The sequence below is a fragment of the Volvox carteri genome (assembly GCF_000143455.1).
Source record: "Volvox carteri f. nagariensis unplaced genomic scaffold VOLCAscaffold_52, whole genome shotgun sequence".
NCBI lineage: Eukaryota > Viridiplantae > Chlorophyta > Chlorophyceae > Chlamydomonadales > Volvocaceae > Volvox > Volvox carteri.
Window position 1 is genome coordinate 535,163 of NW_003307595.1, and position 16,998 is coordinate 552,160.

General features: G+C 55.4%; 3 protein-coding genes across 3 annotated transcripts; 2 read left to right on the plus strand and 1 right to left on the minus strand.

Annotated features, from left to right (window-relative positions):
* Positions 1-141: 141 nt before the first annotated feature.
* VOLCADRAFT_96447 (uncharacterized protein) lies at positions 142-6,472 on the plus strand (the record flags this gene model as incomplete). The annotated part of the gene is made up of 8 exons (XM_002955463.1): positions 142-153; positions 822-956; positions 1,166-1,738; positions 2,361-2,550; positions 2,810-2,894; positions 3,506-3,737; positions 4,121-6,077; positions 6,432-6,472. The coding sequence occupies 8 exons, from the start codon at positions 142-144 to the stop codon at positions 6,470-6,472; spliced, it is 3,225 nt and encodes a 1,074-aa protein (XP_002955509.1).
* Positions 6,473-7,457: 985 nt separating this feature from the next.
* On the plus strand, positions 7,458-13,590 carry VOLCADRAFT_106849 (uncharacterized protein; the record flags this gene model as incomplete). The annotated part of the gene is made up of 3 exons (XM_002955464.1): positions 7,458-7,489; positions 8,627-8,692; positions 13,196-13,590. The coding sequence occupies 3 exons, from the start codon at positions 7,458-7,460 to the stop codon at positions 13,485-13,487; spliced, it is 390 nt and encodes a 129-aa protein (XP_002955510.1). The 3' UTR covers positions 13,488-13,590.
* A 239-nt stretch (positions 13,591-13,829) lies between these two features.
* VOLCADRAFT_106850 (uncharacterized protein) lies at positions 13,830-15,328 on the minus strand. Its single transcript, XM_002955514.1, has 3 exons — positions 15,019-15,328; positions 14,563-14,687; positions 13,830-14,117 (listed from the first exon to the last, which is right to left on the minus strand). Exons 1-3 carry the CDS (start codon positions 15,280-15,282, stop codon positions 13,892-13,894), a joined length of 615 nt encoding a protein of 204 aa, XP_002955560.1. The 5' UTR covers positions 15,283-15,328; the 3' UTR covers positions 13,830-13,891.
* Positions 15,329-16,998: the final 1,670 nt, after the last annotated feature.

A 16,998-nucleotide genomic window follows, 5' to 3' on the forward strand; every position in this document is an offset into this window, starting at 1 on the left:
TGGGCACCTTCAGCCTTTATGGACCTCGGTTTGCAGTACATCATGCATCGCAGTGTTACAGACTTCTTCCAAAATCCTTGGTTGATGCGCCGCTGCGAAGCTAAATTCCATTCTACAAGAATTTTATATTACGATTAGAAAATGAAGTTACAGGTGGGCATCCACCTCAGCGCTGGTGTAGAATGACGTTTGTGCGACTCAAGCCTCGCCGACTACTGCCAAATCATACAACATTTTAGGAAATATTGCCGGACGTGGTTGATAACACGGAAACGCGGCAATGATTTTGGTACGTATGGACCTGTGCTCGCGATTTTTTTGCTTGAACCTGTATTCAATAGTTGCAGCTCTTGTCATGCACACTGTGTCTGTTTGAAAACCCTCCAGAGTGAGCTATTGTCTTGCCCCGTTTCGCAAGCTCACCGGGAATCCTCAACCTTCCCTGCATCTTTTATTTCCACTCGAATGTGTAAGCTCCCCAATTCCCTTGTCGCAAAGCAAATGCCACATGCTGGGTGTTGGCCCAACTGCTCCGGCATTACCATGGCTTGCGGGGTTCTGCACAAGTGTGGGTGCTAAATGTCAACACGTTGCTTCTCTGTCGACCATTTCTGCAGGTTTGTGGAATCTTGGGATGCTTTGGCCAGGCTTTTAAGCGGTCGTCATCCACAACGTCATTGGGTGTTGGAGAGCCATCCAACCAGACCCAACATCAAAACAACGGGGAACGCCACCACCACCATCACTACTATAGTGATCGGAACCAAGGCCGCGGCGGTCGGTCCACAAGCCATAACACATCGACGGTGGCTTCGCCCCAGCCCGGGGGCAGGGGTTCTGCCTCTGCTGGGCCGCCGGGCTCCGAAACCGATTGGCGCATAGCTCCTGGCGCCGGAACGGCTGCGGCGGCACCCATCTCTAACAACCTTACCAGCACCACCTCCGCCGCGCCGCAGGTAGGGACATAAGGGGCAACAGCAACGGTTGTTCTGTCCAAGCACATGGCACATAGCATTTAGCACTTATTGGCAAAAAACGGGCTCATTGGTCTCATTTTTTCCTCCCATTTTCGATTCTGAACTAATATTCAAGTCTCTTCCGCCCCACTTCCCTGTCCTGGCCCCTTCCCCCTTCCCTCATTTCATTGCTTGCATTGCTCGCCAAGACATTGCCACCAATCGATGGCGACGCGCAAGGTAGCGGTGGCGGCCGTAACGCCGCTGGCGGCGCCGCCTCCGCTGCGGCGGCGGCCACCACCACGCAGCTCACCGGCCTCGCCAAATCGGACCGTGACGGCGCTTCCCGCCGAACACCCCTTCATGTGGCCGCGGAACGAGGCCAACTTCATGTCCTCTCCTCCATCATTGAAAACCTGTGCTGTGCAGCTACAGCGGCGCTACTGTCGCCGCCGGAGTCGGGGCCAGAGGAAGAGGAGGCGGTAGGCGCATCCGCCGCCGCCGCCGGTGGCGGCGGCGGCGGCGGCGGCGGCGGCGGCGGCGAGGATTCGTACGGCATGCCCGGGGAGTTCGAAAGTTCCCGGGTTATGGGGTTCTCCGAGCCGGGGCTGTCAGGCCGCCAGCCGCAGCAGCAGCAGCACCGGCGGGCTAGCGGTAGCGGTAGCGATAGCAGCGGAATGGGAGGCCGCAATTTGACGCAGGACTTTCCGGTCGCTCGCCCCGGAGCCCATGGCGCGCCTCTTGCGCCGGAGCAGTACATTCAGTTTCATTTGAATATGCAGGTCAGTTTAACGACAGTTAGTTGGGAAATTTTGGTTAGTTGTTGGTCTCTAGGGTACCTTAACCGTGTCATCTTGCTGTCGTACGAAAAGAGAAGCGATAAGGCCCAGGGCAGCGGCGCACGCTAGCTTGCCGAATTTTATGTGTCAGGTGTTTCCGTCGTTCGTTTCATTTTGTGCCGTACTGTGCCGTGCCATGACATGTCGTACATCATCGTGTTGGGCAGGTAACGAACGGCGTAGGTAGCGGAGGGCAAGTACGGGTGGTGGGATGAGCGGATACGGGTGGCTGGGATAGATAGGCGGCAGCTGGTCCGTCACGTGCTTTCACATGGCGGGAAACATGATATCATCACCGCCTGTGGCGTTCACTCGGCTGGTCGCTCGCCCGCGGACCCGCCAGCCCGTGCCGCTTCTCCCTTTTCTGGATCATACGGTACCTGTGGCGCACCTAGTCTACCCTCCTTGGCATCAGCTCCATTCCTTCACGTGGTCCGTATTCCCCCCTCCCAGGGGGACTTTTCTCCCCCCCTCCTTCCTTCTACGTCTGGTACACTCTTGCCCTGGCAGCAGCTTCAATCGCGTGTGGTTCGTCTTTCCCCTCCCCCCCCACACTGGCCCTCAGGACACGGAGGGTACCACGGCGCTGTCGCTCGCGTGTCGCTCCGGTCACGTGGACTGTTGTCGGCTGCTGCTGGCCAACGGATCCGCCCGCACACTGGCAGATGCCCGGGGGAATACACCGCTGCACTACGCGGCGCTGAGAGGTAGTGTGGGGTGTTATCGGGGCAGGGGTAGTGGGGGTGGCGGCAGCAGTGAGGGGGGGGGGGTAGTGGGTGCTGTCCTTAAAGAAGGTCATTTGAAAGGTTCATTACTTCGACAATAAAAAGCTCATTTTGTTCAGACGCATGGCTAAATTTGTATCGGTTTGATCGTTGGGTTTTTGCTACTGCTGCTGCCATCTGTTACTGCTACTGCTAACGGTGCTCCTAGTGCCGGCTCCTAAGTGCTGCTACTTCTTCTGTTCGTCCTGCTGATGTTAATGCTACTGCTACTGCTACTGCTGTGTTTCAGGTCACCTGGGGGTGCTGTTCATGTTGTTGGACGAGTTTTTGGAGCCCGGTCAGCTCCAGGAGGGGGAGGAGGAGGAGCTGAAAGGGTGTGTGTGGGAGGGGGCGGGAGGAATGGGAGGGGGAGGGGGGGTTTGTCGGGTAGAGGGAGAGGGGAATGCACACACATATACACACTTACACGCTCGCGTGCACATGCACATGATGGGGGTTGGGATGAAGACAGGAATGCAAATGGTGATGGTGTTGGTGATGCGGGGTGTTGGTGATAAAGTCAAGAAATACCTTCCCGCCGACAACTCCAAACCCTAGAACCTCACTTACAAATGCAGCAGCTGCACAAAAACATCCCTCCGATTCCCGGCCCGAACCGGTTCCCCTTAAAAGAGTTAAATAAAGTCCTTTCTAAGCTTTCCTCACCCTCCCTTTTCCGTCTCTGGACTCTTTATATATCTTTTTCAAGTCCAAAAGCCGAGATTAATTCAAACATTTGAAAGCAAACACCATTGTCGCAACGGTATTACCTCAGGTCGCGAGCCGCGTAAAGGGATGGGAAATATAAACTTCCTTGAAATACTTATTTGACATTCTTCAGCCCGCCATTTTTATTTTGAATGTCTCCTCATTCCTTTCCCCGCCGCTGCCGCTGCCGCCACCGCTCCGCCCCCCCCCTATCCCCACCCCCCTAACCTGACCTCAGCTATCTAGACGCACGCAACCACGCCGGGTGTACGGCACTTCACTACGCGGTGTGGGGTCGCCAGTCCGGTAGTGTGCAGGTGTTGCTGCAGCACGGTGCCGATGTGCTGCCGCGCAACTGCCGGCCTGCTCAGGAGCTCACGCCGCCGGTGATGGTGGTGGGTTCAACGCCGCTGCATCTGGCGGCGGCGCGGGGCCACGTCGAGATTTGCCGCATCATTCTGAAGACGTTTGTGAGTGTTTTTTTGGGGGGGAAGGGGGAGGGCTGTACGAGAGGGAGTGCGCATGCTTTTGGATTGTCTATTGTACGGAGAGATGTTTTAAAACGTTAAGAGGACTAAGTTTATATCGCTTTTCGGCTTCCCGGCCAATGAAACCCTGGAACGTTGTTTATGTATTTATTTTAAGGATTATTTTATAGATTTTTTATTTTTACTTTATTTAACAGTTTATTTATTTGTTAGCCCCCGTAAATAAATCCAGTTTGAGTTCCAATTCATCCTCTTGCTTTGCGTCCTCCTAGGTGTCCTCTATATCACCGACTCCTAACCGTCCAACTAACTGCCTCTCAACCGCCAACTGCCTCAACCCACTAACCGCCATGCATCACGAGCAGGCTGAGCGTGTCCTGGAGCCGCTTCAGCTCTCCGAGGACGACCCGCAGCCGCCAAGCCTGGCCTCCCTTGACCCACGGGTCCAAGTCAACGCAAACGGTCACATGCCGTACCAAGTCGCGCAGCGGTTGGGATTCTACCCGTTAGCGATGCTGTTGCGTCCCTCAATCCCCATTCTGCGGCTTTTCAGTGACGAGGAAAGAGCCGTACGATTCTATGGTCCGGTGTCGTTGCGTGCCATAGCAGCGGAGGCGTTGAATAAGAAGCTGCTAGGGGAGTTGGACGCCTTGGCGGCGGCGGCTGCGCGGGCAGTACGGAAGCAGCCGCCGCCGGCGCCGCCGCCGCCTGCGGCACAGGATTCCATCGTAGCCACTGGCGGCGGCGGAGGCGAAGGCGAAGGCAACGCCGCGCCGCGGCCTGTGTCCGCTCCGGCATCGTTGGAGGAGCTGGCGGAGGCGGAAGCTATGGAGACGGAAGAGGCGGCACGCGCCGCCGCCGCCGCCGCTGAAGGACTTCCTCGTGCAATCGGTACGACGAGCGGAGTTTCAGACGCAATGCGGACGTCCCCGGGCAGACCCACAAATACCGCTTCCTTGATGGCCTCGACAGGGCGGCGTGTCGGCGGACCGACGAGGCAGCTAAATCTAGAGATTGCGGTAGCGGGCGGTACAGTGGAACACGATGGGAGGCCGTCAGCAGTGACGAGGCGGCCTATGGTTCTGGAGCCGCCGCCGCCGCCATCGCCGCCGCCGTTGCTCCTGCAGTCAGCTGGCTCATCGCCGTCATCGGCGCCGCGGACGCCGCCTGTCGGCGCCCCGGCCGAGCCGCAGCTCCTATCTCCATCCGCCGTCTCGCCGCGCCTCGTCTCGCCCATATCGACGATACCGCTGTCACCGTCCTCTGCCGCCGCCGCCGCCGCCGTCACATCGGCGCCGTCAGCATCACCCCAACAGCCACAGCCACAGCTGCTCTCCCGGGTTTCCTCCGCGCGCCGGTCCACGCCACCAACGTTGCCTACATCGACAGCCAGCAACCGCTCGGCTAGTACGGCAACTGTGACGTCGGCAGCGGCGGCGCCGTTGGTGGCGGCGCTGTCGCGCCCACCCAGCGCGACTCGGGCTAACGGTCAACCGACCGACGCATCGCGCGCACAGGTCCTGCTGAGTTTACCAGGCCAGCCAGACGTTCCAGAGATGCAGACGCTGCGAGTTGCGCCTGTCGTACGGACAGGCGGCGAGCCGGCGGCGGCGGTGGCGGCAGCGTCGCCGGTAGAAGGCTCCAGCGGCGGCCTGGTGGCGGCTGAAGTGTCGGCGGCTGCTACCAGTGGCGACGCGGCGGACAGCGGCACTGCCGCGGCGTTGTACGGCCCGCGGACCCCGGCGCGACAGCCTTCCGCCAGCCCCTTACACGCGCGAAGTGCTAGACTGCCCAGTTCCCCCAACGGAGCGGTGTCGTACACATCAGCGGCGGCGACGGCGGCGCTGCCGTTTGCAAGCGTTGCCATGACGCACGGGACGGCGAGCGGTGGCAGCAGCGGCGGCATGTCTGCTGCTGCGACGCGACCATCGACGCGACCAACAACATCGTCCCTCACGACATCAATTTCCGTGGGGTCGACTATCTCACTTGGCGGCGGCTTGTTCGGTACGACAGCACGCGGCGATGACGGCGAGCGCCACAGAGCGCTTATCCGGATGAGAAGCAATCCACTGTTCGAAGATGTTCATAATGCGGATGCTGCTGCTGCTGCGGCGCCGCCGCCGCCGCCGCTGCCATCGCTTGCGATTGCTGGCAGCGGCAGTGGTGCCTCGGCGGCGGCGGCGGCGACGGCAGGCAGCATGCCATCACTGGCGGAGGTTACCTCTGAAGACGACGAGCAGGGCACTTCGACGGCTGGCCCGAGCGGTGTTGCGGTCACCCGCGTCTCCGTTACCCCTTTCTCAACGAATCCCAATGAATGTGTTGGTGGCGGCGACGACGGCAGCGGCGGCAGTAGCAGTAGCGGCGGCGGCGGCGGCACGGGAGGCTCTGCTGCTGCGGCAAGGTCTGCTGACGGTGGCACCCCGGCAGCGACGGACGTACGGATGCCGCGCGTACGGCCAACCACTGCCGCCGCCGCTGTCGCCGCCGCCGCCGCCGCGTTGTCCGCCGTCGATGACGAGGACTTGGAGTGCGGTGTCTGCATGGAGGCTCTGCCGATGGTTGCGATTTTCCCTTGCCGCCATCAAATTTGTGGGCCTTGCGCGCGTCGCCTTTGCTGCTTGAATATTCAAAAGCCTTCGCACTGTCCGTTTTGCCGCGCGACCATTTCAGGGTTTGTAGCCCCGGCGCCGCTGACGGCCACCATCGCGTGATTTGCATAGGGCCCCATAAGGTCGAGGGCTCACGCCGCCGCCACTGCTGCTGACGCCGCGGATGCCGGCGTTGACATCGCCGTTGACGCGGCCGCAGCTGACGCCGCAGATGCCGCCGCGTCGTGTGGTTTGATCGTGTGGTGGGTTTGGTGGCTGATGTGGTTGAGACAGTGGGACATGGGCGCTAGATGGTACGGACGGATGACGTTATGGTACGGACAGATGGCTGCACGACGTGATAGCATGTAGTAGCATACAGCAATAGCAGCATCAGCGACAGTTGCAGCAGTTGCAGCAGTTGCACTGGCGGTTTCAGCAGCAGTTCAAGCGGTTAAAAGCCGTTGCAGCAGTTGCAGGTGCAGCAGCAATTGCGACGAGGGCAGGCGGAGGAGGAAGAAGAAAGGAAAGGCATATGAGAGAACAAGACGCCGCGATTTGTACGACACATGGAGACCGACGTAGCGACCAGCGCGATGGACCCCAAATTAGCATTTTAGCATAAACCGGTTAGTTGACGGTTGGTGGTTCATGGGCTCCATTGCTGCAAAGGGTTCGGTGGCCCAGGAATGGTATTGAATATTAATTTTGGAGGACAGCAACCATCCCGAGGTCACAACCTCGGGATGGTGGTTAGCGTGGCAGTTGGTGTGGCAGTTGGTAAGAAAACGGGCAATAAAGTGAGCGAGGAGGCGTTACCTGATGGGAAGGCACGGGAATCTGTGCATGTAAATTTGCTGTACGGGGTGCCGTACGGTACGTGTGTATATATGTATGTCATGCATACGTACATGCATGTGAATGTGAGGGTCATCTCTCAATAGTGCCAGGGTAATATCTTCCGAGGCGCGCGTGTGCGTGTGTGTGCGTCAGTGCATACGTGTGTACATGTGAGCGTGCACATATGCGTGCACGTCTGTTATGGGTCTTTGCCGTACATGATTCCGGGGGGGTGAAAGATGGTCTGTGAGCCTTTACACAACTTGTAATGGCTCTAGTAGTCCTTCAAGCACCGCCAAGGTGTGTACATGTATGTATGTAAGGTGTTGGGCAGTTAGCAGGTACCGCATAGTTGGAAGTGGCGATGGCGGCAGGCAGAATGTGCGACGGCCAGCTCTTCTTAGCACCTTTTTTGTGTACTTATGTATGTATGTATGTATGTATGTATGTATGTATGTATGTATGTATGTATGTATGTATGTATGACTTAGATTACACTGTGGGCCGCGAGAGCCGGGGGCCGAAGCCGAAACACAGCGCAAGGGTCGGGAGCACACAGCACACGTCGGTTAGTCTTGTGTGCTCCCGACCTGACTCAGACTGCCAACACTCTACGCAGCCACTCCGCTGCCCCTCCATCCGGGGATGGCGCTGCAGTGAAAACACAACGAAGGGCTCTCAGGTCCCGCTAGAGCGAGTCCATATGTATGTATGTATGGCCAGTGTGTGAAGCAAGTAAGCTGCGCACGCCGTCGAAACCAGCGGTCGCAGCAGTCTCCGGCTATAGAGCATGTAGTCAGCATTCAGGGTTTGTCGGTGTGTTGCCACGTCATTATGTTACCATGCCAATACGAAAGTGGTCAAAAGCTTTTAAGACTTTTCCTACCTACATTCCTACCTTGAGGATTGGAAATGTGGGGGATTTCTTGTACGTTATTGTGAGGCGGTGGCACGAGGGAGATTGTACGGAACGGATTGTACGGAACGGATTGTACGGCCGGGCAACCGGGCAACCTGCACATAGCTCAATACACGCTTTAGGGCTAGACCTCCCAATCCGGGTTGGTTGGTTCGTTGTTCCTGCCGTACCTCGTGCTCTAGGATTTTGTCTTTTGAACCAGCCGGTTTCGTTTTCCTGAATCATATTCACATGTAAAAAAAGGATTGTGCTCGGGCGATGGATCAAAACTGGTGGCAGACATTTGGGGGGCCATCCGCCGGAGGTGCAGAAGTTGGTGATATGGGAACGAGGTGTACGGCAGTGTACGGCGCAGGTTAATGCGGGGATTTATGTTGCTTGTTGCCCCTGTTGTGGATTACTGCTGATAAGGGGGATACTAACCTGCTTTTGAGGCTGCTGGGGGGGGGAGGGTGGCCTAGAGTCCGCAGCCACGCGGCCATGTTGCTTCTTCCCCCCCCCCTCCCCCGCGCCACCAGCCTCACGCTGGGCGTGTTATCCTCTTGTGTCGTACTCCCTGTAATCTCTTCATTGTGTATTTGCCCGTAAGTTTAAATGTTGGTGCACATGTTGCTGATATCGGTAGTGCTGATATCGGTAGGACCTCTGCAAGGCGAGGTCCTTAGCTGGGTCGAAGTGTGAACAGCATTGGTAGTGCCTTGTGTGTGGGGCGGTCGAGGGTAGAATAAAAAATGGCGCGATGTTGTACACTCACTCCTCCTGCCTGCGGGTGCAGATGTACGTACGTGCGTGCGTGTGTGCTGTGTGTGCGCTGAAATCAAGGTGCGGCCCTGTTTGCGAGACCTGCTGGTAAGCCACAGTTCTGTACATAAATGCTTTATGCACCGCCGAGTTACGTGTTTTTTGCATGCATACTTTGGGAATTACTGGTCTGAGCTGTGTTGTGCCGCACTCTGACATGTCTGCATATGTAATACGCACATAAGTACATACATATATACATACATACATACACGGCGGCATGCATGCAGGGAGTGAGGTGAGCGAGGTTTGGTGCAATGGAGTGTGCAGAGGCGCAAGCATACAAGGGGGATCCCAGCAAAGGCCGGTAGGGTTGCGACATTGCTCCGCGCCACCCGGATCCGGGGAGCTGACCGTTGGTACTGGGTGGTGTTTTCGGTTGTGAAGGCAAAAAATGTTGGCGGGGGGGTGGTTGCGGCAGAGGACGAGGTGGGACATGACTTACAGAAGCTGCTGCCCGTGGCCTTTTTAAGTCCCACATCCGAGCCGCCGAACCGAAAACCATGCGCCCAACCGCGACCACTCAATCGCCACCTCATCCATAACGTGAAACTTTCCTGTTGGTTGGTTGTCGGTTGGTTTCGTTGGATCAGGCGTGGGTTGTTTCCGTTGGTTCGGGATCCTGGATCCAGGAAGGGGCCTTGATGAGGGGGCGACACGCTACGACACGGCTGTTTTGCGGGGTAGCCTTCCGGCATCCCGGCAATGATGCGGATGCTGTGCTTTTTCATTGCCGTGTACACATTGCACAAACTGGGCGTCGCTCGGCCGCGGGCTTGAGGTGACAACAGCGTTCCCTGACTGCTTTGTTAGCACGCATGTGGTGCGGATGATTGTGGGGCAAGAGGGCAAAGACATCTCCTTTATGTGTACATGTATGTATGTCTCGCCGTGTGGCTTCAAGTAAAATCTATAACCCAACCCTCAGAAGCCCAACCTGCCGTACAACCTGCCCAGGTGACCTCGGGGTTTTGCTTTGGTGCGCACTTGATCCCCCACCGCAGTAGCTATATGGACATTCGCAGGCACATCACAAACAATTCCGCTTGCATTTAATGTAGGCGATGTTCGCTCCTAAATGATTGATACATAATATGGTGTGTGAGTTGTATGTACGGTGATTACGAACTGAGTTACAGCTTCCAGGGGAATGGTGGTAACCGCCGGATGCCCTCTTTATCGAGGAGATATGTCCCGACGAAATCTGTGTATGTAATGACCAGCGCCAGCGTCAACGCCCCAAATGTCTAAAATACGTCAGTCAGTCAGGCAGGCACGTAATGTACAGTTGCGGAACTCATCCTCGCGAAGGATGATCATGTAGGATAGCGGTGAGAGCGCCGAGCCTCTCTAGCCAAGCGCTGGCTGTGTGCATGTGCATGTTTCGCTCAGCGGTGGATGTGTGTGCATATTGCCTCTAGGAAATTTGTCGATTGTGGGCGCTGTGAGGGGCGGCTCCGTCACCAGGGAGGAGGGTGCTGTGGTGTTCAAGGGCCTTACACGGCCTGCATGCCGCACTCCCCCACGCGACTGACATGCTCCAAAGACAGGTATCGTGTGTCGTTGCTGCGTAATACCCCCTAGGAGCCGTTAACTCATTACCCAAGGTTCAGCATAACTCAAGACATTTGGTTTTAGGTGTTTGTTTGGTTGACATATTATAATGGGGAAAATTTCGTGTCAGTTCAGTTAACAGGCAGTTCGATGGTGCGGGGAGGGTACTTGCTGACACTTATCTTTTTCACACTGGTAGAGGGGTGTTGCTCGTGTAATCTTACTAATCCCCTCGCAACGTTTCCGACAACTGCTTTATACAGCGGAGATAATACAGCAAAGGACAGAGCCTAGAAGAGGGACAGCTATAAAGGACGAGCAGGGATTCTAGCAGGCAGAATGAGCAGCCGCCTTGGATTTGCAGTTCGTATGGCGTAGTACAGTGTGGGAATGGTAATGGATGCTGCTGTATGGTGTTCAATCCTGGACATATGACATTCCACATGTGTGCAAATGGCCCAGACGCCCCCCACTCTGTAATAACAGCAACAACAATAAAGCGTTCACCAGGCATCGACGAGTGCACCAGACCCGCAAACAAGTGCCAAGTGCCGCATGTCGACTTCATCACCACAACTGCTCTACTCGGCGCAGCAACTAAACTAATTATATGTATTCCATGATTCGCCGACGACCTCGTGTCATCTCGTTCCAGCTATCATTAACCCTGAAAACATTGATGCCAATTTTCAATTTCGCCGAGACAAGACGGCTATTAGGCCCTTTTAAAAAAAATTGCCAGGCAGTCTCGCTTCGGTATTAGTATTGAAAGAAAGAGACAAGCAGGAAAGCATTGGCCATCGAGCGTATGACACAAAATTACCCATGCAGATAGACACCCGACAGACAGATGGACACTTAGACAGACAGACAGACAGACGGACTAACACGTGCCATAACAGCGAAAAGATACACACGTCGGCCTATTGGGGAGGGGGTGCACACGGCACCGATAGCCGACTGAGATATACAGCATTCAGTAAACTTTAGTAGTAAAGAACTAGTACATTAGCGTGGTGTGGTGGAGGCGCATTGGCACCCAACAAACTGACGAAGCCGTATAGCCGGCGGAGGGGGAAGATACGTACGTATTCTCTCTCCATATGCTTTTTCCCATCATTCCCCTGACCCGCCTGCTCACGCAGTGTTGCATATACATTGCATGCATCACCATTCGAAAGTCTCACTCTTCATCGTGAACCGAAATACCAACAAACCCCATCCCACATCCGGCAAAAAAGCATTTCCGAGCAGGCCCCGGGGCCAATCCGACAGAGAGAGAGCGAGTCCTTTCGCCATGAACCACGGGTCTGGTCACAGACTCACATACTCTCTCATGACTTGCAGCACAGCAATCCCCCGCACTGGTGCCTAATGACCCCTCCCGCAAGTGCCTAATGACTCGATATCCCACCCCCCACCCCGACATTGCTATGGTTTATACGCACCAGAAGCCACTCCGGAGCCGGCCTGTGGGCCCTATTCAGGACGACCAAGGTTCTGCCCGCAAAACCACCACTGTCACCGTCGCCATGGAGGAGTACAGGACCGGCAACGGAAATACCTTTGCACAAGCACGGGCATATCCCCCAAAGCAAAGCCTGTTGCTGTTGCTGCTGCTGCCAGTTCTGCGGAAGAAGATCATGCATGCATCGCACTCTCCGCGTTTGGGAGAAACACCAAACGCAGGCACAGGCACATACACAGAAACAGAAAGACTGGGGCGCTCCCCCCTTGCGGTAACATTTTTGGCCTAAATTTCACACAACATTCAGGCCCATCTACACACAAACACGCACTCCCTCTCTAACTCCGACTCGCTCTCTTATGTGCACCCTGCATGTGTCATACTTTCTGACCTTCTGATGCACGCGCAATATTTCACGCTAGGTACAGATGTTCCGAGACACATACAAATCAAGAGTTTACCGTTGTTGTTATTCCCTCCTAACAAACAATAAACTACAGACAAACAGACAGACAGACATCACGACTGCTTTGCACACGTCCTGGAGGCACCGTTGCATCACCCTTCCAGTGGTCGGCATCAAGGAAGGAAGCTGTCTAGCGCCGTCTAGCTGCGTGAGGTAGCTTCTGGGCCTCATACAGCCTGCGGGCTTAGGTGTGTTGTCCGGCAACAAGTGGCCGCGGCGGCAGCCTCTTCCAAATCTGTACCTATCCAGTTATTACGCCACGTCCAGATGGTTAACACCAAACGCCGCCTCGAATTACCATGCAAATTCATTTTCAATGCCCTCAAACCGTACGACAGCTGAATGTCGTACACAACAACATTAGATCCACTGTAACGCCATTCATCATCAGCAAATGAACTAGCAGTTCTGTGCTTCAGTTAGATACGCAACAAACTTTCCACATGCGCAACAAAATCAGCCCACCCATCAGCGCCCGAACTCTTACGACCATCACATGTCGTACCTCCTCAAAGCCACAGGGGGCGCCATATGGGTTGCGGGCAAAGGCTGATGCGAAAAGAAGTGCAAAAATCAAAAAGAAGACGTGGCAATTCCCATCCCCTAACCAGTCTCACGGAATTTCCGGTGCATTATGGGTGTATACAGTGCATACGACATGATACACAGCGGTAACACATGATACTCGCCATGAATCCTAATCCCCCCGCCAAGCTGCTCGCACTAGAGCAGCTGCCGTAACTGCCGTATTTGTCCTCGTCCCAGCCGTCCTCCTCCACCTCTGCTGCGCCTCCTCAGTTGCCACACAGCAGCAATCCAGCTCCAAAACCCGTCAAACCTCGCCACGACAGCGCAGACGCGCCAAGAGGATATCTGCATTCCGCTCGCAACTACCCTCTCCACCCACGCGCAGTTCAGCTGCCGCAATTACATTTCTAGCCTCCGCTGCGCTTTGCTGCTCTTCCGTGCACAGCGGGCTCGGCATCGTGCACTAGACTCAGCGCACGTCGCTGATCTGCCGCTAGCGCGCTATGCGGGTTACCGTCGCACACTGGTGGCCGGCGGCGGCCTCCGTAGCAGCAAACCCTAAGTTGCCCTTCCTTGCACCCTACTCCACCTAACCCAGGACCGCTTGGGTGCGCTGGGGTGAGTGTTAGGTTGCCGGCGGGCTCCTTGCGGCGTTGGCTCAAGTCCTCCAGCTCTGTGAGAGCACATCTCTGTAAGCACTTTATAAAGCTGTGGCGCCGGGGAAGCTCCCCAAGCTCGCTAGGGCCCTAACACGGGGCATCCGGCTGTCGTTGTCGTCAAGAAAACAACCCTTCCTCCCCTTCCAATCGCCTTCACCGCATCCATGCCATGCCATGCCATGGATGCATGTTAATGACCGTGTAGAGCGCCAGGAGACGTAGGCTTGTGTTTTGTGAGATCTTCGCATGGCTTGCCGAGATCTTCCCGTGGCTTCCCATGGCGTGTTCGTAACAGCTCTGACCCACATCAGCGCAAATCCGAGCTCGAGTCGGACCGGGTGGTATCATCTACATCCGCCCCGGAAGACAGTCGCGACACGCACAGCGCGCCCGCGTTGATGCCGTCCCCGTCCCCGGACAAGTCTGATGACGATGCGCGCGACTTGCCCAACCCCCGCCTGGCCTTTAGTGCTCGGAAAGTCCGTCCTATGCGTTGAAAGGATTCGTCCGCCTCGTGCGGCTCCGTCACGAACCTGGGCGACGACATAAGCGGTATGATCAGCGTTTTCTCATTTCAGGAACAGATGTTATAGGAGGAATAACTCTGCACGTGGTTTGAGGGTCCAGCTTTTCGGTTATCGGTTGGCGGATGTGGTTTTCGGTTAGGGGCGCTTTGTCCCGGCATCGATCCCCCCGCGTGATACCCCGCCCATGTGAAGGTGAGCTATGTTACCACCTGACTCCTTCCCCGCTATACCCGTTCCTGCTGCATTCGTTCACTTTCCTGGGAGCCCTTTCATCCCTTTCAGCGACACCGAAGGTTTGAACTGCACGGACTCGTTTCGGTCCCGGGATGAGAATTATAGACAGCAGTATCCGGGGTGAGGAGAGCAACTCCAGCAGTTAGACGCTCTGGCAGACCGGCGGTCTGGAATTGGTTGTTTCACTACCGCATCCCCCCCTTGCGTCTAGTCCCACCGTTGCGTCCCGCTGTCGTAATGGTCCTGCGTCACCTCCGCCCAGACCAGGATGTCAGCCAGGATCTGCCGTTTGCAGGAGGACGAAGGCTCCCGGCCGCCCGCTGCGTGTGTCTGTGCCGCAACCTGCGCGCAGAAGGGTTGAGGCAATTTCAGTGATAGAAATTGAATTTCTGTAATGATTGGCAAGCATTTTGAAAGGGGAAGGACTGGGACGCTGCGGGTCAACAACAGCAATATGAGCGATTCCGGTATAAAGGAAAGTTACAAGGCTCGGTAGGTGAATTGAGCTGGGGTGCAGGGACAAAACTGCATGACGTTTTCTTCGCGGCGTGAAATGTGTGTCATGATCTTAAGTTGTGAAAACCTTCGACGAGTCCAAGGGGACGGACGTGTGTCAACCGTGCGCACACATCACGCGAACCAGACGACTCCAATATGCCGTGAGCTGACCCACCTCGGTGACAAATACCTCGGCAAATATCTCCCACCAGAGCGCCTCGTGGTCCTCGCAGCAGATGTTGGGCCCGCTGACGACATCGCTTAGTACATGAAGCGCGTGGTCTAACCTCCGAGTCTGCTCTGGATCCTTTGTACTCAACTTCAAATTTACAAGCGCCTCCTCAAGGCTGCCCGCTGGCACCGCATCCCTTGATTCGCGCGTAGCCTTGCTGGGCATGCTGCCTTTAATGGCAATAGGCTGGCTACTCCCAGCAGGCATTTATTATTAAATCGCAGCACCCGCGCAGTCTATGAGTGTCAATCAGATCAGCTCCGCGCAGCGTTGCAGGTCAGCCGTCATCGCCCGGGTAAAGCAGCAAATACAGCTATGATGACATGGAGCCATAATATATTTTCAAAGCGTTTGTGAGATTCTACCCTCCAAAACGTTCTGGAAAAGCTATTGTACTCTCTAGGCAACGCAGGTAAACAAAACTGCCAGCGCAAGTGGACAACAAAATCACAAGATGATTCGAAAAGGGTTTCCAAATATACTTATGTTTTTTTCCTAGGGTTATTCTTTCAAGGAAGTCAGCTTTCTGATTAAGGTGGTTTCTCAGATTATCATAGCCAAGCCAACCCAGGAACAGCATATAAAATTAAGTTGATGTTGGCAATTCAGGCCGTGGAGGCCATGTTTGCAGGTGGTCTCCTCTTTTAGGGGTGCTCTCTCGTGTCAGTTAGGGACGCTCGCCGTACGATGCCCTCATCATTAGCCAGACTATCAAATGCGAGGAATGCATCACGAGATGGACTATTTTACATGAAATGTAGCTGAGAGGACCAGCTGGCTGAACGCTCTATCGATAACCGCAAAATTTCGCAAAGCCCTGCATACCCACTAGGGCCTCCACATGTAGCGTCGGGCGGATAAGCACTATTCGGGTTCCAGTCGTCCTATTTGCATAAGTATCAGTATGATCGTCAATCTCCGAAATATGAAGAAGCTGAAAGGTCGGCGACTATGTTGACCAGGAGCCAGATAGGTCTAACACGCAACGATCTCTTAAGAATTCATTCTCACTTCTTAAACGTATATACTTGTGCTATACCGGATCGCAATCGGCCCAGTTCAACCCTAGGCATACACTACTCGCAACACGACAACAGCGCATTTTCCATTATGCCGAATTTTTAAGTAATGCCATGTTGTTGATCCATTTTCAAGGGGATTTGGCACCCACGTGCGGAACTTGCTAACTCGCGTCGTCACACATCGGCCCTCCACTGCCCTTTGCGCCCCACAGCAGCGGTTCTTCCCTGCACAGCCCTATCGCTTCCCCCTATCCCGGTTACAGCCTCTGTGACACCACGACATTTACGTACACACAAGGGAATTCTAGTTATACTAGACCCCAATATAGTTTACTGTCTAGTTTACTATAAGATTCTATTTTTTCACATGTTGCAACAAAAGATATTCCGTACGCGCACTCTGCCAGCTGCTCCGCATACCCTATGAGACGGCCAGCAAGACAATGACTGATGGACCGAGGGGCCACGCAGGGAGATGCGGACAGCTAAGGAAGAAATCCCCTCGGGCGGTTCCTGAGGAGGCGTTTGCGAGCAAGACCCCATAGCAGCGGCTTCGAAGGTCTCCTGCTTCTTTCGTGTTTCGTGTGCTCTTCGCGCACTCGCCTTCTTAAGGCAGATTTTTCCTTCACGTGAGTGCGGGCTGTCCACTCACCCAACCACCAGGACCGCAACCGAACCCCCGGCAACGCAAGAGATACAATCCCTCCACATCAGCAGCTTGGCGGAGTTGATGTACAGGCGAACCCAAAGTTAACACGGCCGGACTCCGGGAGTACACTCTACCTACAATACACTCCAAGAGTATTTGTTGCGAAGTTATCATGCTGCCAAGTTTTGTTTGTGCGTTGAACGACTACGCGCATTGTTCGGCGTGACCGGTGGTAGCGTAGAACTTGCTCTC

Bases quoted from the DNA above. Each gene is read 5' to 3' on its own strand.
- VOLCADRAFT_106850 (XM_002955514.1), bottom strand. From the start codon at position 15,282: ATGCCTGCTGGGAGTAGCCAGCCTATTGCCATTAAAGGCAGCATGCCC. The intron at 14,688-15,018 runs GTGGGTCAGCTC...TTCTGCGCGCAG, and splicing joins CCGAGGTATTTGTCACCGAG to GTTGCGGCACAGACACACGC. The intron at 14,118-14,562 runs GTGGGACTAGAC...GTCGTCGCCCAG, and splicing joins TACGACAGCGGGACGCAACG to GTTCGTGACGGAGCCGCACG.